The 27,464-nt window shown below is 37.8% G+C and overlaps 1 protein-coding gene across 1 annotated transcript in view; it reads right to left on the minus strand.

Moving 5' to 3' along the window:
- The window catches only part of GRID2 (glutamate ionotropic receptor delta type subunit 2), a 1,630,498-nt gene that overhangs the window by 313,249 nt on the left and 1,289,785 nt on the right, over positions 1–27,464 (minus strand). Inside the window, exon 11 of the mRNA XM_018049306.1 lies at positions 24,978–25,290. Within this exon, the coding sequence (XP_017904795.1) occupies positions 24,978–25,290 (313 nt within the window). The remainder of the gene's footprint in view (positions 1–24,977; positions 25,291–27,464) is intronic.

Below are 27,464 nucleotides of genomic sequence, written 5' to 3' on the forward strand. Positions count from 1 at the left end.
GTACAGCCAGCTTACAAATTTGACCTCTGGAATTATTGTTCATTGTCTAAGCTTTCCTGGGTATAAATGCATGTTAAATTGCCTGTTTGTTCCAAGAATGACTTTTTCTTGGCCAAACTACTTCCTTTTATTTCATGAGTTAAATCTGTATTCTATGTAATTTAGCAGCACATAAGTTATTTATTCCAACTTAAAAGTGTCCATCCTGGACTTTGTATGTGGTCATCTTTGTTATCTTACATTATTATAAAAAATATTTGTGCTACTAAAGCAAGTTTTAATGTTTATTCTTTTTAATGAATTATTCAGGTCATCAAATATAATTTCTAACTTGCTTAACCTGATTTAAGTCAGCATTTGTAGAATGTCAATTGGGTCAATACTAGCTCAGAAGAAAAAAATTAAAAATCAATGAACATCAGGGTGAACATTTTAATTTTTACTCTTTAACCTAAACCATTTGCTGTACTTTGCGGATTGAATGAATATTAAAGACTTACTTAAAATGTTTAGTTTTTCAAAATTGTCACTAATCTATACAACTATTTACATCAGCAATAAAGGGACCAGTTACACTATTTTCTGGTGTCAACAGAAGATTTGAGCTTATTTTTCCTATGGCTTGAAGATTAAGTATAGCCTCAATGGATGAACTGTACATCTTTTTCAAAAGAAGGTTTTCTGGAGGATAATGCTGAGTGTACAGATTCCTACTGTGACTGAAATTAGTGTCTATAATCTTAGATTCCAGATGGCCTTTTGTGACCAAGTGACTGTGGATTTAAAAATCATGAAAATTTAAGTCAAAGAACTGGTCTTGACAAGGAAAACTGGGAATAGAATCTTACGGGTTTTTTTTTTTTTTTTTTTTTTTTTCCCCCTGTGAAAGAAGCCAGAGAATCTGATGCTACTAAAGATATTGGTAGATTTCAAGATCTTTCTGGGTAAAGAGAAGCATACATACATTTCAAATAAAGAAAATAAGAAAGATCTTCAATTCCTTTACCTGACAAATATTCCATAGAGAACCTTATCTCTGGTAATTTAGGAACAGAGGTCTTATTTAATCCTACTCTGAAATACATTGTATTAGTAGTAGTTTGGTTTAATATAGAAAAAAAATTGTGCCCACAAAGATTATTTAGAAGAAAGTGATCTTCTTCAGGAGTTACTACCACAAGTGAAGCTAGAAATATACCTCTTGTGCCTTTTGATTAACTGTTAATATGTTATCTGAAATGAATATCCATACTTGCTTGATTTGCAGAGTAGAAAACAGTATGGTTGGGTCTTGGAGTAATGCTTTTTAAAGGTACAATGGATCGGATATATTTTGTAACCAACATATATCTACCTGAATAGATAAACATCCTACACCTATAAAATGTTATCATGACTCACTTAGATATAAATCTACAATTTTTTTTTAAAGAATAACAAAATCCTCAAATATGGACTTGAACACAGAACAGATACTGAATAGCTTTCCAATTAACATGGTCTGAAACAACCAATCCTATGCACTAGTGATCTCCAGCACTCTCAAAGTAGAAGCACAAGTAAACACAGCCTGATATCATCAGAATTAACCACCCTCTCTGACCTTGCCTCCTTTTAAGCTATTCTTCTGACATCTCGAAGCAGGCCCTTAGCATTTGTGGTTCCCTATATCTGCCCACTCTTCCCCCAGATACTGATATAGCATGATCCTTCTCATCTTCCAGGTCGTGTTCCAATATCAAATTATCAAACAGGCTTACTTCAACGAGCCCATTGAAAATTACAACCCCTCCACACACACTTCAATTTCCTCTCACTCTAAGTTTCTTTATCATATTTGAGTTCTGATATACGATGCAAATTATTTATTTACTTATCATGCCTACTGTTTGTTATCTGTCTCCCTTCAGTAGAAAATAAGTTCCATGAAGGCCTGAATCTTTTTGTCAGAAGGTAGTCTGGGAGTTTGAATGGTGCATGTTATATTGTAGACATTCAATAAATGTTTAATCAACAAATGATTTGAAATTTGGGCCACAAATACTTAGTTTTAGAGTACATAAAATATGTTTCATCTGAAAAGTAATCTTTCTCTCAGTATGTAAAAGTTACTCAGTTGACTAAACAGGTATATATCGCAGAGGACTACAGACATATGTAATCTGATTCATATATTTAATAAGATGTCTAATGAAAAAATGTATTTTCTAATAAAAATGATGTATTGATAATACAATTCTAAATAAAACTTCTGGTTGTTGTTTCCTCAGCAGAATAAACTGGCTATCTGGAAAAGTAACAAAGATGTTACCCTTATTGTAATATCTGTTATGATAATAAATGCATGACAAATTTAACACCTCCTTTGTTCAAGAGAGCATTGAATAAAGGAAGTTTATTCCCAATGTAAAATTTGTAGCCAGTAGTGTAGTTAATTAAGAGAAAATGTCAATAGAACTTAACACTGTCACAGGATAATGGATCCTGCTGCTAGATATATGTCAAGAGACAGATAAATAAGATAGAGTAATTTATTAAGCAGTGCCACACTCCAGGCAATGCATTTCTGGAAGATTATAGTACTCCTTGGGTGGTGATGTAAGACAGAGGACTGAAAACTAAGTGGCCTCAACTCTGTGAATAGCACAACAGTACAGTAATATGGTGCTAACAGACAGTCCCTGCTGACATAGAAAAGTTACTTTTATATTTAGAAAAAAAGAAGAGGCCATCATGATATGATAAGGAGTCTAAATTAAAACAGAATGCCATCAACAATCTCCAAGGAATTTGCAGATAATTTAATCATCTGGAGAAGTCATACTATATGTTTGAATAATTAAAGGCTGAAAAAGTCGCTCAGTCATGTCTGACTCCTAGCGACCGCATGGACTGCAGCCTACCAGGCTCCTCCGTCCATGGGATTTGCCAGGCAAGAGTACTGCAGTGGGTTGCCATTGCCTTCTCCGAAATTAGGATCACATCTATTTAAAATGCAGACTTCTCAAAAATTCTATTTCAGGTCATAAATTATTATTGATTTAGGAACTTGGTCATTTTGTTAATCAAAAAAAAAAAATCCAAAGGTCTTTTATTCCTTTTCAGTTCAGTTTAGTCACTCAGTCGTGTCCAATTCATTGTGACCCCATGAACCACAGGGTGCCAGGCCTCCCTGTCCATCACCAACTCCCAGAGTTCATTCAAACCCATGTCCATCGAGTCGGTAATGTCATCCAACCATCTTATCCCCTGTTGTCCCCTTCTCCTCCTTCCCTCAATCTTTCACAGCATCAGGGTCTTTTCAAATGAGTCCGTTCTTCACATCAGGTGGTCAAAGTACTGGAGTTTCAACTTCAACATCAGTCCTTCCAAAGAACACCCGGGACTGATCTCCTTTAGGATGGACTGGTTGGATCTCCTTGCAGTCCAAGGGACTCTCAAGAGTCTTCTCTGACACCATGGTTCAAAAGCATCAATTCTTCGGCATTCAGCTTTCTTCACAGTCCAACTCTCACATCCATACATGACTACTGGAAAAACCATAGCTTTGACTGGATGGACCTTTGTTGGTAAAGTAATGTCTCTGCTTTTTAATATGCTATCTAGGTTGGTCATAACTTTCTTTCCAAAGAGTAAGCATCTTTTAATTTCATGGCTGCAAACACCATCTGCAGTGATTTTGGAGCCCAGAAAAATAAAGTCAGCCACTGTTTCCATTGTTTCTCCATCTATTTCCCATGAAGTGATGGCACCAGATGCCACGATCTTAGTTTTCTCAACGTTGAGCTTTAAGCCAACTTTTTAACTCTCCTCTTTCACTTGCATCAAGAGGCTCTTTAGTTATTCTTCACTTTCTGCCATAGGGTGGTGTCATCTGTGTATCTAAGGTTACTGATATTTCTCCCTGAACTCTTGATTCCAGCTTGTGATTCATCCAGTCCAGCGTTTCTCATGATGTACTCTGCATATAAGTTAAATAAGCAGGGTGACAGTATACAGCCTTGACGTACTCCTTTCCTAATTTGGAACCAGTCTGTTGTTCCATGTCCAGTTCTAATTGTTGCTTCCTGACCTGCATACAGATTTCTCAGGAGGCAGGTCAGTTGGTCTGGTATTCCCATCTCTTTCAGAATTTTCCACAGTTTATTGTGATCCCCACAGTCAAAGGTTTTGACATAGTCAATAAGGCAAAAGTAGATGTTTTTCTGGAACTCTTTTGCTTTTTTGATGATCCAGTGCATGCTGGCAAATTGATCTCTAGTTCTTCTGTCTTTCCTAAATCCAGTTTGAACATCTGGAAGTTCACTGTTCACTGTTGAAGCCTGCCCTGGAGAATTTTGAGTGTTACTTTGCTGGCGTGTGAGATGAGTCGAACGGTGTGGTAGTTTGAGCATTCTTTGGCATTGCCTTTCTTTGGAATTGGACTGAGAGCTGACCTTTTCCAGTTCTGTGGCCACTGCTGAGTTTTCCAGAAATGCTGGTATATTGAATGCAGCACTTTCACAGCATCATCTTTTAGGATTTGAAATAGCACAACAAAAATTTCATCACCTCCACTAGCTTTGTTTGTAGTGATCCTTTCAAGGCCCACTTGAGTTCGCATTCCAGGATGTCTGGCTCTAGGTGACCAATGACATCATCGTGGTTATCTGAGTCATGAAGATCTTTTTTGTCTAGTTCTGTGTATTCCTGCCACCTCTTGTTAATATCTGCCACTTCTGTTATGTCCATACCATTTCTGTCCTTTATTGTGCCCATTTTGCATAAAATGTTCCCCTGGTATCTCTAATTTTCTTGAAGAGATCTCTAGTCTTTCCCATTCTATAGTTTCCCTCTATTTCTTTGCATTGATCACTGAGGAAGCCTTTCTTATCTCTCCTATTCTTTGGAAATCTGCATTCAAATGAGTGTATCTTTCCCTTTTCCCTTTGCCTTTAGCTTCTGTTCTTTTCTCAGCTATTTGTAAGGCCTTGTTGACAACCATTTTGCCTGTTTTGCATTTCTTTTTCTTAAGGATGGTCTTGATCCCTGTCTCCTGTACAATGTCATGAACTTCCATCCATAGTTCTTCAGGCACTCTGTCTATCAAATTTAATCCCTTGAAACTATTTGTCACTTGGTGCTGGAGTGGCAGCTATGGGGCCCTGGAGTGGCTGTAAGGAGATATCCCATGTCCAAGCGCAAAGGAGAAGCCCCAGCAAGATGGTAGAAGGGGCGAATTCATGTTTAGAATCAAACCCCATTCCCGCCAGAGATGCTCAAAGGGCTCAAAAAACCTTGTACACACGAAGACCCAGGGACTCCACAGAGACTGAGACAGAACTGTGTTTGAGTCTCTCTTGTTGAGGTAATCCCTTGAATCTATTTGTGCACTGTCACAGGGACAGGGCTCTGGGTACAGCAGACTTGAGTATGGCATAAGCCCCCTCGGAGGAGGTCATCATTAACCCCACCATAGAGCTGCCAGAACTTACACAGGACTGGGAAATAGATGCTTGGAGGACACAAACATAACCTTGTGTGCACCAGGACCCAGGAGAAAGGAGCAGTGACCCCACAAAAGACTGATACAGACTTGTCTGGGAGTGTCCAGGAGCCTCCATTGGAGGCGTGGTTCGGTGGTGTGGTGGCCTGCTGCAGAGTTGGGGGCAGTGAGTGTGGCAGTACATGCATGGGATCTTTTGAAGGAGGTCACCATTATCTTCATTACCTCCACCATAGTTTGAAGTGAAAGTGAAAGTGAAGTTACTCAGTCGTGTCCAACTCTTTGTGAGTCCATGGCCATGGGATTCTCCAGGCAGGAATACTGGAGTGGGTTGCCATTTCCTTCTCCAGAGAATCTTCCCGACACAGGGATCAAACCCAGGTCTCCTGTACTGCAGGCAGACTCTTTACTGTCTGAGCTACCAGGGGCTCCATAGTTTGGCCCCAGGTAAACAGCAGGGAGGTATTTAACTTATATGCAGAGTACATCATGAGAAACGCTGGACTGGATGAATCACAAGCTGGAATCAAGAGTTCAGGGAGAAATATCAACAGCCTCAGATATGCAGATGACACCACCCTTATGGCAGAAAGTGAAGAGGAACTAAAAAGCCTCTTGATGAAAGTAAAAGTGGAGAGTGAAAAAGTTGGCCTAAAGCTCAACATTCAGAAAACGAAGATCATGGCATCCAGTCCCATCACTTCATGGGAAATAGATGGGGAAACAGTGGAAACAATGTCAGACTTTATATTTTGGGGCTCCAAAACCACTGCAGATGGTGATTGCAGCCATGAAATTAAAAGATGCTTACTCCTTGGAAGAAAAGCTTTGACCAACCTAGATAGTATATTGAAAAGCAGAGACATTACTTTGCCGACTAAAGTCCGTCTTGTCAAGGCTATGGTTTTTCCTGTGGTCATGTATGGATGTGAGAGTTGAACTGTGAAGAAAGCTGAGTACCGAAGAATTGATGCTTTTGAACTGTGGTGTTGGAGAAGACCCTTGAGAGTCCCTTGGACTGCAAGGAGATCCAACCAGTCTATTCTGAAGGAGATCAGCCCTGGGATTTCTTTGGAAGGAATGATGCTAAAGCTGAAACTCCAGTACTTCGGCCACCTGATGCGAAGAGTTGACTCATTGGAAAAGACTCTGATGCTGGGAGGGATTGGGGGCAGGAGGAGAAGGGGACGCCAGAGGAAGAGATGGCTGGATGGCCTCACGGACTCGATGCACGTGAGTCTGAGTGAACTCCGGGAGTTGGTGATGGACAGGGAGGCCTGCGGTGCTGTGATTCATGGGGTCGCAAAGAGTCAGACACGACTGAGCGACTGAAAGGAACTGAACATTAGCTCCATCAACAGAAAATTGGATTAAAGGTTTACTGAGCATGGCCCCACCCATCAGAACAAGACCCAGTTTCTCCCTCAGTCAGTCTCTTCCATCAGAAAGCTTCCATAAGCCTTTTATCCTTCTCTATTAGTGGGCATACAGAATGAAAACCACAATCACAAAAAAGTAACCAATCTGATCACAGGGAACACAGTCTTGTCTAACTCAGTGAAACTATGAGCCATGCCATGTAGGGCCACCCAAGACAGACAGGTCATGTTGGGAGAGTTCTGACAAAATGTGGTCCACTGGAGAAGCGAATGGCAAACCACTTCAGTATTCTTGCCTTGAGAACCTCATGAACAGTATGAAAAGGCAAAAAGATAGGACACAGAAAGATGAACTCCCCAGGTCCATAGGTGCCCATTGTGCTACCAGAGATCAGTGGAGAAATAACTCCAAAAAGAATGAAGAGATGGAGCCAAAGCAAAAACAACACCCAGTTATGGATGTGACTGGTGATGGAAGCAAGGTCTGATGCCATAAAGAACAAAATTGCATAGGAACCTAGAATGTTAGGTCCATGAATCAAGGCAAATTGGAAGTGGTCAAACTGGAGATGGCAAGAGTGAACGTCAGCATTTTAGAGATTAGCACATTAAAATGGACTGGAATGGGTGAATTTAACTCAGATAATCATTATATCTACTACTGTGTGCAAGAATCCCTTAGAAGAAATGGAGTAGCCATCATAGTCAACAGAAGAGTCCACAATGCAGACTTGGATGCAATCACAAAAATGATAGAGTGATCTCTGTTCACTTCCAAGGCAAATCATTCAATATCACGCTAATCCAAGTTTATGCCCTGACCAGTAATGCTGAAGAAGCTGAAGCTGAATGGTTCTAAGAAGACCTACAAGGCCTTCTAGAACTAACACCCCAAAAAGATGTCCTTCATTATATGGGACTGGAATGCAAAAATAGGAAGTCAAGAAATACCTGGAATAACAGGCAAATTTGGCCTCGGAGTATAGAATGAAGCAGGGCAAAGGCTAATAGAGTTTTGCTAAGAGAACTCACTGGTCATAGCAAACACCCTCTTTCAACAACAAAAGAGAAGACTCTATACATGGACATCACCAAATGGTCAATACTGAAATTATATTCTTTGTAGCCAAAGATGGAGAAGCTCTATACAGTCAGCAAAAACAAGATTGGGAGCTGACTGTGGCTTGGGTCATGAACTACTTATTGTCAAATTCAGACTTAAATTGAAGAAAGTAGGGAAAACCACTAGACCATTCAGATATGACCTAAATCAAATTCCTTACAATTATACAGTAGATGTGAGAAATAGATTCAAGGGATTAGATCTGATAGACAGAGTGCCTGAAGAACTATAGACAGAGGTTTGTGACATTGTATAGGAGGCAGGGATCAAGACCATCCACAAAAAAAAAGAAATGCATAAAAGCAAAATGATTTTCTGAGGAGGTTTTACAAATAGCTGTGAAAATAAGAGAAGCGAAAGGCAAAGGAGAAAAGGAAAGATATACCCATTTGAATGCCACATTCCAAATAATATCAAGGAGAGCTAAGAAAGCCTTCCTCAATGATCAGTGCAAAGAAATAGAGGAAAACAATAGAATGGAAAGACTAGAGATTTCTTCAAGAAAATCAGAGATACCAAGGGAGCATTTTATGCAAAAATGGGCACAAGAAAGGACAGAAATGGTATGGACCTAACAGAAGCAGCAGATATTAAGAATGGGCAAAAATACAAAGAAGAACTATACGAAAAAGCTCTTCACTCCCAGATAATCATGATGGTTACTCACCTAGAGCCAGACTTCCTGGAATGTGAAGACAAGTGGGTCTTAGGAAGGATCACTAGGAACAAAGCTAGTGGAGGTGATGGAATTACAGTTGACCTATTGAAAATCCTAAAATGATGATGTGAAAGTGCTGCACTCAATATGCCAACAAATTGGAAAACTCAGCAGTGGCCACAGGACTGGAAAAGCTCAGTTTTCATTTCAATCCCAAAGAAAGGCAATGCCAAAAATGCTGAAACTACCACACAATTGCACTCATCTCACATGCTAGTAAAGTAATGCTCAAAATTATCCAAGCCAGGCTTCAACAGTACGTGAACTATGAACTTCCAAATGTTCAAGTTGGTTTCAGAGAAGGCAGAGGAACCAGAGATCAAATTGTCAACATCTGATGAATTACTGAAAAAGCAAGAGAGTTCCAGAAAACATCTACATCTGCTTTATTAACTATGCCAAAGCCTTTGACTGTGTGGATCACAAAAAGCGTCAAAAATTCTGAAAGAGATGGGAATACCAGACCACCTGACCTCCCTCCTGAGAAATCTGTATGCAGGTCAGGAAGCAACAGTTAGAACTGGACATGGAATAACAGACTGGTTCCAAATTGGGAAAGGAGTACATCAAGGCTGTATATTGTCACCCTGTTTATTTAACTTATGTGCAGAGTACCTCATGAGAAACGCTGGATTGGAGAAAGCACAAGCTGGAATCAGGATTGCCAGGAGAAATATCAATAACCTCAGATATGCAGATGACACCACCCTTATGGCAAAAAGTGAAGAAGAACTAAAGAGCCTCTTGATGAAAGTGAAAGAGGAGAGTGAAAAAGTTGGCTTAAAACTCAACATTCAGAAAACTAAGATCATGGCATCTGCCCCATCACTTCATGGCAAATAGATGGAGAAGCAATGGAAACTGTGACAGACTTCAATTCATTTTGGGGGGCTCAAAAATCACTGTAGATGGTGACTGCAGCCTTGAAATTAAAAGATGATTGCTCCTTGGAAAAAAAGTTATGACCAATCTAGATAGAATATTCAAAAGCAGAGACATTAGTTTGCCAACAAAGGTCTGTCTAGTCAAGGCTACGGTTGTTCCATTAGTCATCTGTGGATGTGAGAGTTGGAGTATATAGAAAGCTGAGTGCCAAATAACTGATGCTTTTGAACTGTGGTGTCAGAGAAGACTCTTGAGAGTCCCTTGGACTACAGGGAGATCTAAGCAGTCGATCCTAAAGGAAATCAGTCCTGAATATTCTATAGAAGGACTGATTTAAAGCTGAAACTGCAATACTTTGGCCACCTGATGTGAAGAACTGACTCATTTGAAAAGACCTTGATGGTGGGAAAGATTGAAGGCATGAGGAGAATGGGACAACAGAGGAAGAGATGGCTGGATAGTATCACCAACTCAACGGGCATGAGTTTGAGTAAACTCCGGGAGTTGGTGAGGGACAGGGAGTTCTGGCATGCTGCAGTCAATGGATTCGCAAAGAGTCAGACATGACTGAATGACTGAGCTGAATTGTATAACTGTAAGGTATTTTATTTAGGTCATACCTGAATGGTGAAGTGGTTTTCCCTACTTTCTTCAATTTATGTCTGAATTTGGCAATAAGGAGTTCATGATCTGAGCCACAGTCAGCTTCTGGTCTTGTTTTTGCTGACTGTATAGAGCTTCTCCATGTTTGACTGCAAAGAATGTAATCAATCTAAATTCAGTGTTGACCATCTGGTGATGTCCATGTGTAGAGCTGTCAATTATGTTGTTGGAAGAGGGTGTTTGCTATGACCAGTGCGTTCTCTTAGCAAAACTCTGTTAGCCTTTGACTTAGTTCGTTTTGTACTCCAAGGCCAAATTTGCCTGTTACTCCAGGTATCTCTTGACTTCCTACTTTTGCATTCCAGTCCCCTGTAATGAAGAGGACATCTTTTTTGGATGTTAGCTCTAGAAGGTCTACAATTTTTATAGTTTAGCCCCCAAAAGTTTATTTAGTCTTTTTTAACCCAAAGAACTGCATTTATAACCTGGAAGCACCCTGAAGAAACACTTCATTAACTTTTTGTTTCTTTGGAGATAGTATTCTATAGTTTATTACACATACACATGGTAATGATGATTTTATATAGGACAAAATGTTCCTGTAGCTTTTTAGGTTTAGTTGAATGACAAAAAGTTATTATGAATTTGTTACTGTATGATTTTAACATAAGTATTTTCATTAGCTGGACTGACTTTTTAATACATTTCCTTATGACTAATTACAATATGTTTCTTTGAAGTACTGCTTATTTTCTGTGTGGTAATAATGAATATCCAAAGCATTAAACAATGTGGCTGATTTCTTCTCTTGCTGTGAATGGCAAAAACAGTGAGAAAATAATAATTACAACGTTGAGTGCTTCTTTTATGTCTTTCATACAGTTTTAAGTGTTTTATATACATGAACTCTTAATTTTTCAAACACCTGATGTAGTAGGTAATTGTTATTTGCAGCTCTAAGGCACCTAGTGGGCCAAGAAATCTGTCCAGTGGCACACAGCTAGTAAATGGAGAGATGGAGGATTTAGAACTAAACTATCTTTTAGTGAAACAGAAAGATACGAAAAGAGTACATTTAAATAGATGTTTGTATTATACAACCGTACAATCTCATAACTGAAAAATTTTTTTAAAATAATCTGACACTTTCTTTTATAGATCAAGAAACAAAGATCAAGTGAATTAATGGGCCAATTCATTTTTTCCATTGTCACTGGACGAAAAGAATATCAGTTCCTAGTCTGTGTCTCTCTCTTTAACAGGTCATGACTTGGGATGAATTTGACCTAATTGTAATACACCACATAGCAGCACATCTTAACTTCACCTATGTGAAGTTGTGACTTGTGCTTTCCTCAGCGTGATAGTGACTTTATGATGGAGTTGTGTATTTGCTGGTTTGTTTCTCTCATACATTGAAAGCTCCATGAAGACAGACATTACGGTGTCATATTCACTCTTGTGATTAGATAAATAATTCTTATTTTAATATCCAAGGAGATGTTTTCTAGAGAACGAACAATTTTATTTTTAATTTCTTATTTTTTAAGATTAGAGTATAATTGCTTTTCAAAGGTGTGTTAGTTTCTGCTGTACATGGATCAGCCCTATGTACACATATACCCCCTCCCTCTGGAGCCTCCCTCCCACCCCCTCTATCCCACCCTTCTAGGTCAACGCAGAACACTGAGCTGAGCTCCCTGTGCTGTGCAGCTGCTCCCCACTAGCCATCTATTTTACACATGATAGCGTGTGTATGTCAATGCTTACTTTCAGTAGGTCCCATCCACTTCTTCCCTCTGTGTCTACAAGCTTATTCTCTATATCTGCAGTTCTACCCTCGTTCTGCAAATAGTTTCATCTGTACCATTTTTCTAGATTCCATATGTATGCATTAATATACTTTGTTTTTAGAGAATCAATAATTTTAAATGGTAATGGCAGCCGATACACCTTTCAGAAATGTTAAAGCAGAGTTTAAACAATGGGTATTGTTATTAACTGCTAGAAAAATAACAAGCTGACAGCACTGAAGTTTTCTGTACAGCTATTCCAAATGGAGTGTTAGAGTCAGAGAGACAGAGCTGTAAACATAAAGAGACTCTATAAAGTTTGGTCACCCACAAATCCAAGAGCAATTTTGCATTTCCACAGTGTAGAAGTGTGGATCATGCACTGATATTTTGTTACATCTTGATTCAAGAAAAGCAACTGCCATCAAGAAATGTAGTTTACAAATAAGAAACACTAATATAATCAGTACAGTTCAGTTCAGTCGCTCAGTTGTGTCCTACTACTTGCAACCCCATGAATTGCAGCACGCCAGGCCTCCCTGTCCATCACCAGCTCCCAGAGTTCACTCAAACTCATGCCTATCGAGCCGGTGATGCCATCCAGCCATCCCATCCTCTGTCGTCCCCTTCTCCTCCTGCCCCCAATCCCTCCCAGCATCAGAGTCTTTTCCAATGAGTTAACTCTTCGCATGAGGTGGCTAAAGTATTGGGGTTTCAGCTTTAGCATCAGTCCTTCCAAAGAACACCCAGGACTGATCTCCTTTAGGATAAACTGGTTGGATCTCCTTGCAGTCCAAGGGACTCTCAAGAGTCTTCTCAGTTCAAAAGCCTCAATTCTTTGGCACTCAGCTTTCCTCACAGTTCAACTCTCACATCCATACAAGACTACTGGAAAAACCATAGCCTTGACTAGATGGACCTTTAAATATGTTATCTAGGTTGGTCATAACTTTCCTTCCAAGGAGTAAGCATCTTTTAATTTCATGGCTGCAATCACCATCTGCAGTGATTTTGGAGCCCAAAAAAATAAAGTCTGACACTGTTTCCCCATCTATTTGCCATGAAGTGAAGGGACCAGATGCCATGATCTTTGTTTTCTGAATGTTGAGCTTTAAGCCAACTTTTTCACTCTCCCCTTTCACTTTCATCAAGAGGCTTTTTAGTTCCTCTTCACTTTCTGCCATAAGGGTGGTGTCATCTGCATATCTGAGGTGATTGATATTTCTCCCAGCAATCTTGATTCCAGTTTGTGCTTCTTCCAGCCCAGCATTTCTCATGATGTACTCTGCACATAAGTTAAATAAGCAGGGTGACAATATACAGCCTTGATGTCCTCCTTTTCCTATTTAGAACCAGTCTTTTGTTCCATGTCCAGTTCTAACTGTTGCTTCCTGACCTGCATACAGGTTTCTCAAGAGGCAGGTCAGGTGGTCTGGTATTCCCATCTCTTTCAGAATTGTCCACAGTTTATTGTGGTCCACACAGTCAAAGGCTTTGGCACAGTCAATAAAGTGGAAATAGATGAGATGTTTTTCTGGAACTCTCTTGCTTTTTCCGTGATCCAGCGGATGTTGGCAATTTGATCTCTGGTTTCTCTGCCTTTTATAAAACCATTATATGATATGAATTTTCACTTTATATTATGCATTGGAATTTCTCTGCCTTATAATACTGAAAAGTTACAGTACAGGCTGTGCTACATTTAAGGGTACTTAACAAAAGTATCACAGGACGTTATTTCTCATCAGTTGTGCAAACAACACAGGAGTTCTAAATTCAGCATTATATGTGTTATAGTTGGCTTTTAAGTATGCATCTTAGAGATAGGGTAAGTGGTAAAAGCCTTATTTTTCAAAATATTATTTTTTAAAAAAGCTATGGTGAGATTTCCATACTTTTAGAAATGTGACCATCATAATTAGATTTCTAACTCCATATTCACAGGTGAAGGGGAAAATGGACTCAGTTCAAACAATAATTGAATTTCCAAATTTACATCTAAACTGACGGTCTTTATTATCACATGTAATCCTTTGATACAAATACTTCAACTTTAATCAATCTCAAATCATCTTAGGAAGAAATTTATCTCTGAAGATGTCTTTGTCTATTTTGGGATTCCCAGGTGGCGCAGTGGTAAAGAATCCACCTGCGAAGAAGACGTGGGCTCAGTCCCTGAATCAGGAAGATCTCCTGGAAGAGGGCATAGCAACCCATACCAGTATTCTTGCCTAGAAAATCCCACGGACAGAGGAGCTTGGTGGGTTGCAGTCCATGAGGACACAAAGAGTCAGACACAACTGAAGTGACAGAGCAGTAGCAGCAGTCTCTATTTTATTTTCCCCTTGCTCATCTTTGTTTATTTCCCTTTCAGTTTTACCGAAATATAATTGACTCAGAACTGTGTAAGTTTACGGTGTAAAGCATATTGATTTATCTTCTATACATCATGACATGATTGCCACAATAAGTTTAGTGAATAGCCACTATTTTTTATAGATAAAAATTTTTTAATATTTCCTTGTGATGAGAACTCTTAGAATTTCCACCCTTAACTTTCATATATAATATTCAGCAGTGTTAATTATATTTATCAAGTTGTACATAATGAACCTAGTACTTATTTATACCGTAACTAGAAATTTGTACTTTTTAGCTACTTTCATCCAATTCCTTCTCCCTCAACTCCCTCACCTCCCATCTCTAGTAACCACGATCTGATCTCTTTTTCTATGAGTTTGCTTGTTTGTTTTGAACTACAACATTATGTTAGTTCCTGGTACACAGTGATTTGATATTTCTATACATTTCAATTTGATCACCACACATGATTACGTGTAATTATGTCTAATTACCACCTATCACCATACAGAAACAATACATTATTATTGACTATATTCTTCTCACTGTACATTTTGTCCCTAAGCTTAAGCTGAAGGGTATTGTATGGTACTGTAAGAACACTAGGTACTACGAAGATGCCAGTGATATTTTAAAGAATCTATGACACATGCTTTTTATCATTTAAATTTGGATTAAAAAACATATATTTTCTTATAGTATTTTTGGAAAGAAGAAAAACCAATTCAGAACATCTTGACATCTTGAAATCACCCTTCAATTATTTTAAATGTCTCTTAGAAACAATTCCTTTGTTGTTTTAAATACTAAAATGCTTTTAATTACAGTAGGTGATAAATAGTTCAGAATAGTCAAGAAAATACTGTTCACACTAGTTCTTGTTTTTATAAGCAAAAATCTGATTTGTGCTTCATGTTCCTTAATTACTTGTAACTCTTCAAAAGCCTAGTTCAGCAAGAGAAAAAATTTTCTGGCTTAAATCATAAAGAGATAGTATTAAAATAAATGAAACCCAGGCGATATTGCATGGATCGAGTTCATGGAGTAATTGCTTAGGAACTGACTGGGAATGTAAACGAACTGGTGGGGTCACATCTTAGAATCATGACATTGTTTTCTGGTCACATACATTACTCATATCCCACACCCATTAATGGTAGACTTTAAACAATTTCTGAAAGTGTCAGAGTTCACCTCTTCCTTTAGTGCTGGAGAATTCTGGTTATAAAAGGGAAGAATAGAAGCACCTTGTCATGTTTTAAATCGGCATGGGGAGATTCTCGAGTAGATGTTCTCGATGCTCCCTTCGTTAAGGACTGCCAATCCTAATTAGCAACAACAGAGATGCTGTTCGAACCTAAATAAAAATTACAGAGAGCCTTTTTGAGTTAATATCTGTAAGAAGAGAATATAGAAAAGAACTTGTCTCTGTAGCCTAGCTAACCTGTCACTGGGAATTACTCTCATTTTCTCTGTGTTCATCAGGGTCAGTAAACAACAGAGCCAGCCAATCTCATTTTTGTTATATTCAAATTGAATGTGAAATATCAGATAACATTACAAAGGGATGCCTTTAGCTACTGCATTTCACGGCTTGAACCCTTTGGGGTTTCTGACTAGGAGACTGGCAAATTTCGTGTACTTGATAATCTACGCCATTAAAATGGACGTCTTCTGGAGTTATTCTCCTACTCTAAGTTTTAAAGAGATGCTTTCTCATCAATGATCTTTTCTGTTGGCTAATTTGATAGAGAAGGATGTCTGACTCTTCTTTTTGTGGAGATGAAAAAGTTATGATTCTCTGTGACACTGTGATCCATCTGGCAGTGGGACAAGCTCTTTATTTTCTTCCCAAAATTGTCCTGGGATCTCAAAGGCAGTGCGTTGCCTTTCATTTTAACTCTTGTGCAGCAGCCACCATGTAATCTTCTATCATTACTAAAGGTCCTCTTTCTCTTCATCACTAGCATCTGTGGAACTATTTGATCCTTAAGAAAACTACCAAAGGGATTTTCCTTTTTTACTCCTTTCAGTAATTCTGTCTGCTCCTCTCAACAGAAGTGGTTTGTTCTGTGCTGAGTCACTTCAGTCATGTCTGATCTTTGCAACGCTATGGACTGTAGCCTGCCAGGCTCCTCTGTCCATGGGGTTCTTCAGACAAGAATACTGGAGTGGGTTGCCATTTTCTCTCTCCAGGGGTATCTGCCCGACTTAGGGGTCAAACCCTCATTCTTGCATCTTCTGCATTGGCAGGCAGGTTCTTTATCGCTTGTGCCATCACAGGTGGTTTATTTGGTCCCAATTTGACTATGGCCCACTTAAATGATGTTGAACATTCCTGCAAGCACTGTGTCTTTCTTATGATCATATTCAAAATATCTAGGCTGGGAATGCCATACACTATACCCAAGGAATAGTTATAAAGTCTGTTAATATAGTTATTCCTTGTTTTCTTTTGCTCTTTGTGCTCCTGAAACATAGCTGGTTAGTAAATGCTTGCTGGTATGTGGTGCAATGATAAAGAATCTGCCTGCCAATCCAGGAGACATAGGTTCGATCCCTGGGTTGGGAAGATCCTGTGGAGAAGTAAATGGCAACCCACTCCAGTACTCTTGCCTGGAAAATTTCATGGACAGTCCACGGGGTCACAAAGACTTTGGAAATAAACATGTGATAGTCTCAAATGTTTTACGTGACTATAAATATTCATAGTTCAAAGAACAAGACAAAACCCTCCAAAGTAAACTCTGAAATTTCCATTTGCAAGTAAACAGCAAATGAATTACAGATATCCACGTGTGTAAATAAGTCATAGAGGCCCTTTGTGGCCAGGATGATATGAGTCACTGACCATAAACTAAATATCAGGGATCTTCAAAAATCAAGCCTCAGGTTTTTTTAGGTATGTTGATTGCACAGTCATGAAGATAAGGGAGGATATAAAATGGCAACAAAACTTGCATAAAATTGGTCTCTCATTCATGCATTAAACTACCTAATTCACAAGCTCTAATGTTCTAGCCAAACAGATGTACTAAGTTTATCTCTATAATGGACCATACTGCTTTTGCACAGTTGGATTCCCTGAGCTGTTTTTCTGGAATTACAGATTTTTTAAAAAAATCAGGGTGAGTAAACAACTCACATATATTTAACATTTTTCTGCTTTTAGCCATCCCTGAACTTTTTTCAAACATCTCTATGATAATACTGAAATGCCTCTTTATTCCTACTCAATCTGGTCTAGTGGCTCAATGAAGATCATAATTATGAAATAACAGCTGTACTTCTCCTTAAAAGACTATATTTTTATTAGAAATTATTACTAATTCCAACTTTACTGCCTGTGCATGGATGCTGTCATAAATTGATTCTATTTTTCAGAGGGTTTTTTGAGACTGTCCTTAATTTATTTTTAATGAAAGTGTAAAGGCTCTCTCAGTATCTTTTAATGAGTTCACCTTTTCATTGTTAGCAAGTGGAAGAGTAGCAGCATTTCAAAGATGAAGTAGTTAATCTTATGCAATTCAGCATGATTCATCATTATGAATTTGTATAAATGTATAATCAACCTACAAGCTGTACAACTTATTTAAGGGAGCAGTTGAGATAGAAAAGTGCTTAACATATTTATAACTTTTGATATCTGCAGCTTGTTTACAGAACTAGAAAAGAATTTAAACCATATGGATACTTTTCTTTATCTTTTTCTTTTGAGTATTCTCCAAAACTTGATGAAATTGGACCACCTGGAGACAAGAATTCAGAAAGCCAATCCATAAGCTTGTCAGCATTCTCAAATATAAGGCTTTACAACCAATGGGAGACTTCAAAAATTTCTCATCTTAGCTATTTAAGAAAATACACTAGTGGAGACATTCTGGATAATTTTCTATTCGGTTTAAATGAGTTTAATGTCATTGGGCAGCAGAATGTAGTCTAATAAACACAGTATTGAAGTTAACTCTACACTTGATTTAGTTAAGTATTTGCTGTGCTTAGTTGCTCAGTCGTGCCTGACTCTTTGTGACCCCATGGACTGCAGCCCGTCAGGCTCCTCTATCCAAGGGGATTTTCCAGGCAAGAATACTGGAGTGGGTTGCCATGGCTTCCTCCAGTGGAGTTAATTATTTAGCACTTATTAGTTTATTTAATTGATCACTATGCATTTATCAAACACCTAATATGTCGCAAAGAGTTGGGCATGACTGAGTGACTTATGCTTTCTCTTTTTTCATGTACAAGACATGGGCTTAGGGAAAGGGGCTTTAAAGATAAATAGGGCACTGTCTTGTGTTCAAAGGACTCAGGTGAAGACAAATAAAAAAAGGCAATTACACTACAGTTGATACATATATGATAAATATATCTGACAGAGCATGGAAGATGGTCCCTAATCCCAGCAAAGACTTCTTGAAAAAGTGAGATCAGAAGAATAATTAGAAGTTGCACAAGAATTTGCCATATGAAAGCAGAAAGTGGGAGTAGAGATTAAGAAATTGGTAATAAAGGCATTTCAGGAATTGAGAAGTGTAAAAGCAGAGACATGACACAGTCTTATGTTCAAGATACAAATACAGTTTGGAGAAACTGGACAATTAGAGATGAGCCATAAGTGACAGGAAATGAGAATCAAGACTGGACAAGGGTCATATGATGGAATACCGTTCATGCTCTAAATTACTTTTAAACTGTGGGCATTGGGGAGTCAAGGAAATATTTGAAGAATGGGAATTATGTGGTTAGCTTTCCATGACCGTGATATTTTGGGTATACATAAAAGTATGTGGACCATATATTTACAGGAAATAAATTTGGAAAAGGAAGATGTATTATGAGATTCCTGACTAATCGAGGTAACAATCTAGGATTTATCTCTCTAGGTGAGAAGAGATTTCCACTCCTAAAATAAATTGGTAAATTTTGCAGGACTTGATAATAGGTGGATATAAGGAATAGAAAGAAGAAGAAATCAAAATGGTTTTCAAAAAGTTTCTAACCTGTTTAAGTCACTAATGCATCAGCTGGAATAGAGAATATGAGAGGCTATAAAGGTTTAAAGTGCAAAATAAATTCAGTTATTGACATATTGGAATTTGTGGAATCTCTGCTATATCCTGAGAGTCTAGTGACAGTATACAAAACTAAAATTTAAGGATGGATGATGTATTTGGGAAACATCTGCATTTTGGTAGTAATTGAAACCATGCATAGAAAAACTGGCTAGAATGCAAAGAAGTGAGATAAAAAAAGAGATTAATTGCATTTAGCTTTACCACCTTCTGTTTCTAGTCAATGCTCATATCTATCAGATCCTACTTATCTGTCCTCACTGACAATTTTGACACATGGTTTATTTTCTTCTCCTCTAATCTAAGTCAACCATCATTAGAGATGGTTCATCTAATCCTCTGGACTCTCAGTTGATCAAGTTTGAGGTCCTTCACCACCTCTTCAGTCCAGTTCAGTCGCTTAAACGTGTCCGACTCTTTGTGACCCCATGGACTGCAGCATGCTAGGCTTCCCTGATCATCACTAACTCCACAGCTTGTTCAAACTGATGTCCACTGAGTCGGTGATGCCATCCAACCATCTCATCCTCTGTCGTCCCCTTCTTCTCCTGCCTTCCATCTTTCCCAGTATCAGGGTCTTTTCCAATGAGTCAGTTCTTCACATCAGGTGGCCAAAGTATTACAGTTTCAACTTCAGCATCAGTCCTTCTAATGAATATTCAGGACTGATTTCCTTGAGGATTGACTAGTTTGATCTCCTTGTAGTCCAAGGGCCTCTCAAGTCTTCTCCATCACCATAGTTCAAAAGCATCAATTCCTTGGTGCTCAGCTTTCTTTATGGTCCAACTTTCTCATCCATACATGATTACTGGAAAAACCATAGCTTGACTAGACAGACCTTTTTCAGCAAAGCAATTTCTCTGCTTTTTAATATGCTGCCTAGGTTGGTCACAGTTTTTCTTCCAAGGAGCATGCGTGTTTTAATTTCATGGCTGCAGTTCACGATCTGCAGTGATTCTGGAGCCCAAGATTTTAAAGTCTGTCACTGTTTCCATTGTTTCTCCATCTATTTGTCATGAAGTAATGGGACCAGATGTCATGATCTTTGTTTTTTGAATGTTGAGTTTTAAACTAGTTTTTCACTCTCCTCTTTCACTTTCATCAAGAGGCTCTTCAGTTCCTCTTTGCTTTCTGCCATAAGGGTGGTGTCATCTGCATAGCTGAGGTTATTGGTATTTCTCCCCAAAGTCTTGATTTCACTTTGTGCTCCATCCATCTGATATTTCAAATCATGTACTCTGCATATAAGTTAAGAAAATCAGGGTGACAATATACAGCATTGACATACTCCTTTCCCAATTTGGAACCAATCCGTTGTTTCATGTCCGGTTCTAACTGTTGCCTCTTTACCTGCATACATATTTCTCAAGAATCAGGTCAGGTGGTCTGGTATTCCTGTCTCTTTCAGAATTTTCCACAGTTTATTGTGATCCACACAGTCAAAGGCTTTGGTGTAGTCAATAAAGAAGTAGATGTTTTTCTGCAACTCTCTTGCTTTTTTGATGATCCAACAAATGTTGACAATTTGATCTCTGGTTCCTCTGCCTTTTCTAAATCCAGCTTGAACATCTGGAAGTTCTCGGTTCACATATTGTTGAAGCCTAGCTTGGAGAATTTTGAGCATTACTTTGCTAGCATGCGAGATAAGTACAATTGTGCGGTAGTTTGAACATTCTTTGGCATTGCCTTTCTTTCACACTGGAAATGTAAACTGACATTTCCAGTCCTGTGGCTGCTGAGTTTTCCACATTTGCTTGCATATTGAGTGCAGCACTTTCACAGCATCATCTTTTAAGATTTAAATAGCTCAGCTGGGATTCCATCACCTCCGATAGCTTTGTTAGTAGTGATGCTTCCTAAGGCCCACTTGACTTCACACTCCAGGAGGTCTGGCACTAGGTGAGTGATCACACCTTTGTGGTTATCTGGGTCATTAAGATCTTTTTTGTATAATACCTCTTTAGGAATCCACATCCACAGGTTCCATTCGGTAAATACAAACTTTCAACTCTCACACTGATGTTTCCACTATTGTTCTTTGTCCTCATTGAGAACTGTACTCGCTCCCACTACTACTCTATTACTTTCTGGTCTTACTCACTATTGGACTCATCACTGGTGCTTCTATTTTTTTATTTCTCCATGTATGCTAATATCTATGATTTCAACCACAGATTTGGCAATAATTTAAAGTAATTTTCCTTGTTACCCTTTTTTTATTTGCCTAACTGTTCATAGTTGAGCCTAAGTTTTTGTTTTTTATTTAGTAAACACTTATGTGATACTTGTGTAAGTCATTGCATCTAAGAAGTTCGCATTTTTAAACCATTTTAATTGTCATTACAAAGCAATGAGGTGGCACATACAGAGTGTTTCCTGCAAGAGAAGCTCACACCAGCATACAAATTTGTAATCCCCAAGCTGGACTACAAAATTCGTCTGTTTCATTGACTTTTTTCTCTATTTTGAGGATGTTCTCTATGGAGAAATCAACCATCATGCTGTGAGAAAGCCAAATTATCCTATAGAGAAAGGCCACAGAGGAAAATAGCTCTCAGCAAGCATTAACTACCAGACATGTGAGTAGAATGAACAAGGCTTCAGATAAGTTTAGCTTGCAAACTTTGGGCTGTCTAGCGGGAGTTTGGAGATTATTGAGCAAAGACAAACCACCTTCACCATGTTTTGTCTGGATCTGTGATGCACAAAATTGATAGGTTTTAAATTAATTTATTACACAGCTATAGTCACTGGAACACTACCCATAAAAAGGTTATCACTAAGTCTGGTGAATGCCTTTCAAGTATTAATTTTATTCAATTCATTGACATGTTTACCTCTGTCAACCAAATCTTCCATATTCAAAAATTATCTTTACTTTGTGTGTGTACAACTAGATGGTATATGTGCTACTTACTTCTTTCTTGTCATTCTTTATAATTTACCACTGAAATTTCCTCTACTCATTCATTTCCACAGGGCTCTGTCCTAGGCCCTTTCTGGGTAGTGGTCTTCAATCAGGCATATGCAGTTAAGAACAACTACTCTGTATGATATGATTCACTTTCTTGGCTTCAATTATCTCTTACATGCCAATATTGCCTCAATATATATCCAATATATAAGCCAGCCCAGATGGCTTTTCTGTGTTTCTGACAAATATATCAAACCACTAATAAGCATTAGAAATATACCCCTGGATATTTCACAGATACCATAATTCAAAGGCACCAAAATGCATGTGTTACCTTCCCTATCACACCTGCTTCTCTCTAACTTTTCTCCCCCAGAAATGACATCAACATCCAATACACATAACTTCCCAATCCAGAAATTGAGCATAAAATTTCACCTTCTTTTTGTCCTTCGGTATCAATCCCCATACCACTGTATAATTTATCATGTTCTATTAACTCCAATTCATCAATACCCTTCTTTTTATTCCCAATGTCATCTTTCCTTTGTGCAAGCCACACTGCCTCTTCACTTAGTTATTATAATACTCAGCTAATTTTTTTCCCTTTCCACATTTCCTCCATTTGATAATCAGAATATTTCTATAGTTAAAATTTAAACATGTATTTTCCTGCTTAATGCCTTTAAATTGTTGATAATTTCCCTGAAGATCAAATTCAAATCCCTGCTATTAACAAATATATCTTCAGCCTTATCTTTATCGGTTACATCCTGCAATGTTTACTGCACTTTCCTTCTCACTTCTTGGTCTTCACTTCTGTCCTACCATCTATGTGTCCTTCCCGCATCCTCTTCTTCAATAAGCCCTTTGCATAGTTAATTCTGTCTGTTCATACAGTATTAACTCAAAAAGCCTTCTTTGCCACATTAAGATATATGTAGCCTCCCTACCTCTATGGTCTCATAACAGACTGTGCTGATCTCTACCACATGTGGGTGTTACATGTTTATGTCCCAAAGGACTTGTAGATCAATGATGGCAAAGACTCTTTTGTTCACAACTGTATACTCAGTGCCTGCTGCTAAGCTGCTAAGTCACAGTCGTGTCCGACTCTGTGCGACCCCATAGACGGAAGCCCACCAGGCTCCTCTGTCCCTGGGATTCTCCAGGCAAGAACACTGGAGTGGGTTGCCATTTCCTTCTCCAATGCATGAAAGTGTAAAGTGAAAGTGAAGTCACTCAGTCTTGTCCGACTGCTAGCGACCCCATGGACTGCAGCCTACCAGGCTCCTCTGTCTATGGGATTTCCTAGGCAAGAGTACTGGAGTGGGGTGCCACTGCCTTCTAGCAAAGTTCTATTAAATAAAAAGTGTGGATCAAATATCTACCACATGGACTTCCTAGGTGGCGCTAGTGGTACAGAATCTACCTGCCAATGCAGGAGATGCAAGAGATGCAGGTTCAATCCCTGGTATGGGAAAATCCCCTGCAGAAGGAAATGGCAACCCTCTCCAGTATTCATGTCTGAGACATCCCATGGAGAGAGAAGTTTGGTGGGTTATATGCAGTCCATGGGGTCAGAAAGAGTTGTACATTACTGAGCATGCATGGATGCAAATATCTACTAGATTAGTGATTATTTAATGGACCAAAACTTTCTGTGATAAATATATGAAGATACAGAAAGGTAGTGGGGAAAAGCATGTTTAAGGGACAGATTTTAAGTAAGAAAGTAGAGATTAAAAGTCTAGACAAAACTTATGATTAGTCAAATGAGATAGAAAGGATGAAATTTAATGGAAGATTGAATAGCAAGTATATTTAAAAAATAAGATGCTATTGAGTGTTGTATTAATAAGTATTAAGGGAAAAGCATCATGTGTCTCCACTGTGACACCTATGTCTCCTCTTCAATACATATGACACATCTGCTAGAAACTAATAATCCCCTAAGTATTTTATTATTTCATTTTCTATGATGACAGTAGTCTCAAATAAGGGATTTAATAAGTATTGTTCTATTCTGAAACAGAGTCAAGTAATTATGTAGACAAGTTTAAAGAGTAGGCAGATTGACTATCGAACAACACAGCAAAGACATTGTGTAGAATACAATGAAATTTCAGTTAAACAACTGGTAAAGATTACGTATTAAAGTGAAAGATATAGCATAAATTTTCCTATTGGAATCTTGAGGGCTTTTCACTGCCAATAAATATTTTTAATACATGAAATGATGTCTCTCAACAAAAAGCAAGTCTCAACATCTCTTACATATGTAAATAATTAAGCAATATCTGGTAGTAGGTATTTTCATCCCAATAAGACTATTTCTCAGAATTTTAGTTTGGGAAAATTTCATCTTAAGTTTCTCGTGAACCTGACATCTGACATTTATCTTTGGCTTTGTTGATGAAATTGAATTTACATCAAAAGATACTGTACTATTTTTTTTTTTTTGCTGGAAATCTGGTGTTTGAGGTCCACTAGGGAAGAGTAGAATATGTTCTTTTCTGAGTGTTGCTCTGAAGACCTTTTAGAACACTTATTGATGTCAAGATACAGAACCTTCCTAACTGAATTCTTGGCATACGAAACAACACACTTCTTTTTTATACTATACCATATTTTTTATCCTTACCTTGTTGTACAAAGGATCCATACACAAACCACATGGAGTTGTAGAGAGTGGTAGAAGTCATTGATCCCATTTGTAATCGTGGAGGATTAAGCCAATTCAAGAGGTAGACCAGTAGACCCACTAGAAGGACTGTGCCAGCAATGCAAGCCCATAGTGAGAGATCAAATGGTGCAAGACAGGCAAACATATCCACTGTCTTTTCAGCCCTTCGAAGTAGGACTCCCACTGAGTAGTCCATGTAACGTGTTGTAAAGTCCACCACATTCTCACGGTCTGGGGTGATGGTTAAAGCAGAAATTCCTATGTCAGCTCTCTGAGAAATGGAAAGAGAAAGGAATATGTTAGCAGTGTGAAAAACAACTTTATTTGTGGCACTGTAGTTTCTCTTGAGGGAAAAAAATAGATGCCTCAGGCAACATCTTAAGCCTTTTTATAAAAACTGAAAAGCACAGCAGAGACTTCTTAGAGAATAGCCATATGTGAATTTTGCATTTCCTACTGCAAATCTTAGCTCAGGAGAGTTAGACAAATTACCTTATTCATATTATCAGTGCATGTGAAATCAGGGAAGAATATTTCAGACACAGGTAACTCCTGAAGGAAACTGTCTTTTTCCCTTGGGTAACTTTATCAAAGCCATCATTAACACAATAGCAAAGATAAAACTTATTCTAAACAATTCTTCCTAAGAAAATATTTCCAAGAAGTTCAATATATTATTACCGTGTAAATTATTAGGTTATTAAAAGCATTCAACATGGCATTTCACCCTTGGTTTAGACTTCTCTGCATCAAAATTTATATTATTAGGTTCTACATACATTAGAGTTTATTAGAGCTTTCATGGCACTAAGCTATAGCATCATACACCAGAAATTTCTACCATAATTTTATTTTTTAAACCTCAGAAACATTTTAGTGAACAATTAGATTAAGGAGACAAATACTCTTCTTGGAGCAATAACCATTCTTCTCAGAGTGTGCCTTAGATTCTCAGTATTTGGCAATCAAAATCATAGCATATGCTATTTGGCTTATATAATAAGGCACATGGAATTGCAGGAAAAGCACAGAACAAATGATTTCACATTCAAATTCTATGATGTAAAAAATATTTAAATATCTAAACTATGCATGTTGTTTGAAATAATGATCTATAGCTGTGACTAAACTTGCAGAAAGCTTCTTTTAGACAAACACAAACAACAGTAAATTGTTGCACATTTTCACTGTTCTTTTTTTGTTATTGTTTAATGAAAGAATACAGAAATTGGTTTTAATGCTTTTGGAGGAAAAAAGACATGAAAAGTAACACGCCTAGTGGAATGCTAAATCAACTCAGATACATCTAGCTTCTGAAGTAATAACAGCTACAAAGATACTCTACCTAAAGTTAAGCTGTGTGCGTGTGTTTGTATGTGTGTGTGTGTGTGTATCAGCTCATCCATATATTTCAATGCTAGGCCCTGTGCTAAGTATTAGAATAACTTTTCTCATTTAATCCTTACAATGAGTTAGGAATTACATGTTTTCTTATCCATTCCATAGATGAAGAAACTAAAAGAATTTAAGTAACTTATTTCAGTCCTCACACTTATGAAGTTTTCAGAAGCCAGATATTAAAGCTATGTTTTTCTTACTCCGAAGCCTGTGCTTATAATCATTTCTCCATACTGCAAGAAATCATTCATTTGCCAAATGGCTCATATTGTAGGTAATTAGGATAACTAGTTTTAGGAAAATTTTTACTTTAAAAGAGTTTGAAATTTGCTTTTCTTAATTTTAGTATTTACACTGCAACAAGGCTATATTATCATAAGTACTATGAATTTAGGCTTATTAACTGAGAAGTATTAAACTTAGTAACACTATATGGAAACGAATTTTCAGAGAAATAGTTATTGCTTTCAAGTTCATGTATTTATTTTACATTGTTTATTTACTAGGAATCGGGTGTTTTTCTGAGAGAAATGTAACCTGGATCCTTAGCACTTTAGTCCTATTTTTTCTGAGCTTCAGTTTACCTATTTGTGAAATGAATATAACTGTCTTTAGTATGACTATTGTGAGCTGACTCACTTATCCCAGCCTCAGTGGTGAATAAGTAACTCCTCAAGATTCAATTAAATTATCAAAAAACACATTTCCTTTTTCAGGATATTAAAGTACTGTGGATCAGTAACTTATGAATTGATGCACTAGGAACCCAAAGCACTATATGAGTTAAAGTAAAAAAATTTCCATCTAAGGAGGAATTTGCTGAAAACATATTGATTAAATATTTGTAAATGTTCACATTTTGCTAATAAATAACTAAATGTTTTACATTTAATAATTATGATCAGAAAAATTACTATACTGATAATAGATACTTGTACATATCACACAGTAAATTTCTATAATGTAATAAAAATATCTAGGGGACATTGTGTTGTATTTGTTATTGTTTTCTTTTGGAGAAGTGAACTGATTACTTTGCATGTGCTA

The sequence above is a fragment of the Capra hircus genome, chromosome 6 (assembly GCF_001704415.2).
Source record: "Capra hircus breed San Clemente chromosome 6, ASM170441v1, whole genome shotgun sequence".
Classification (NCBI taxonomy): domain Eukaryota; kingdom Metazoa; phylum Chordata; class Mammalia; order Artiodactyla; family Bovidae; genus Capra; species Capra hircus.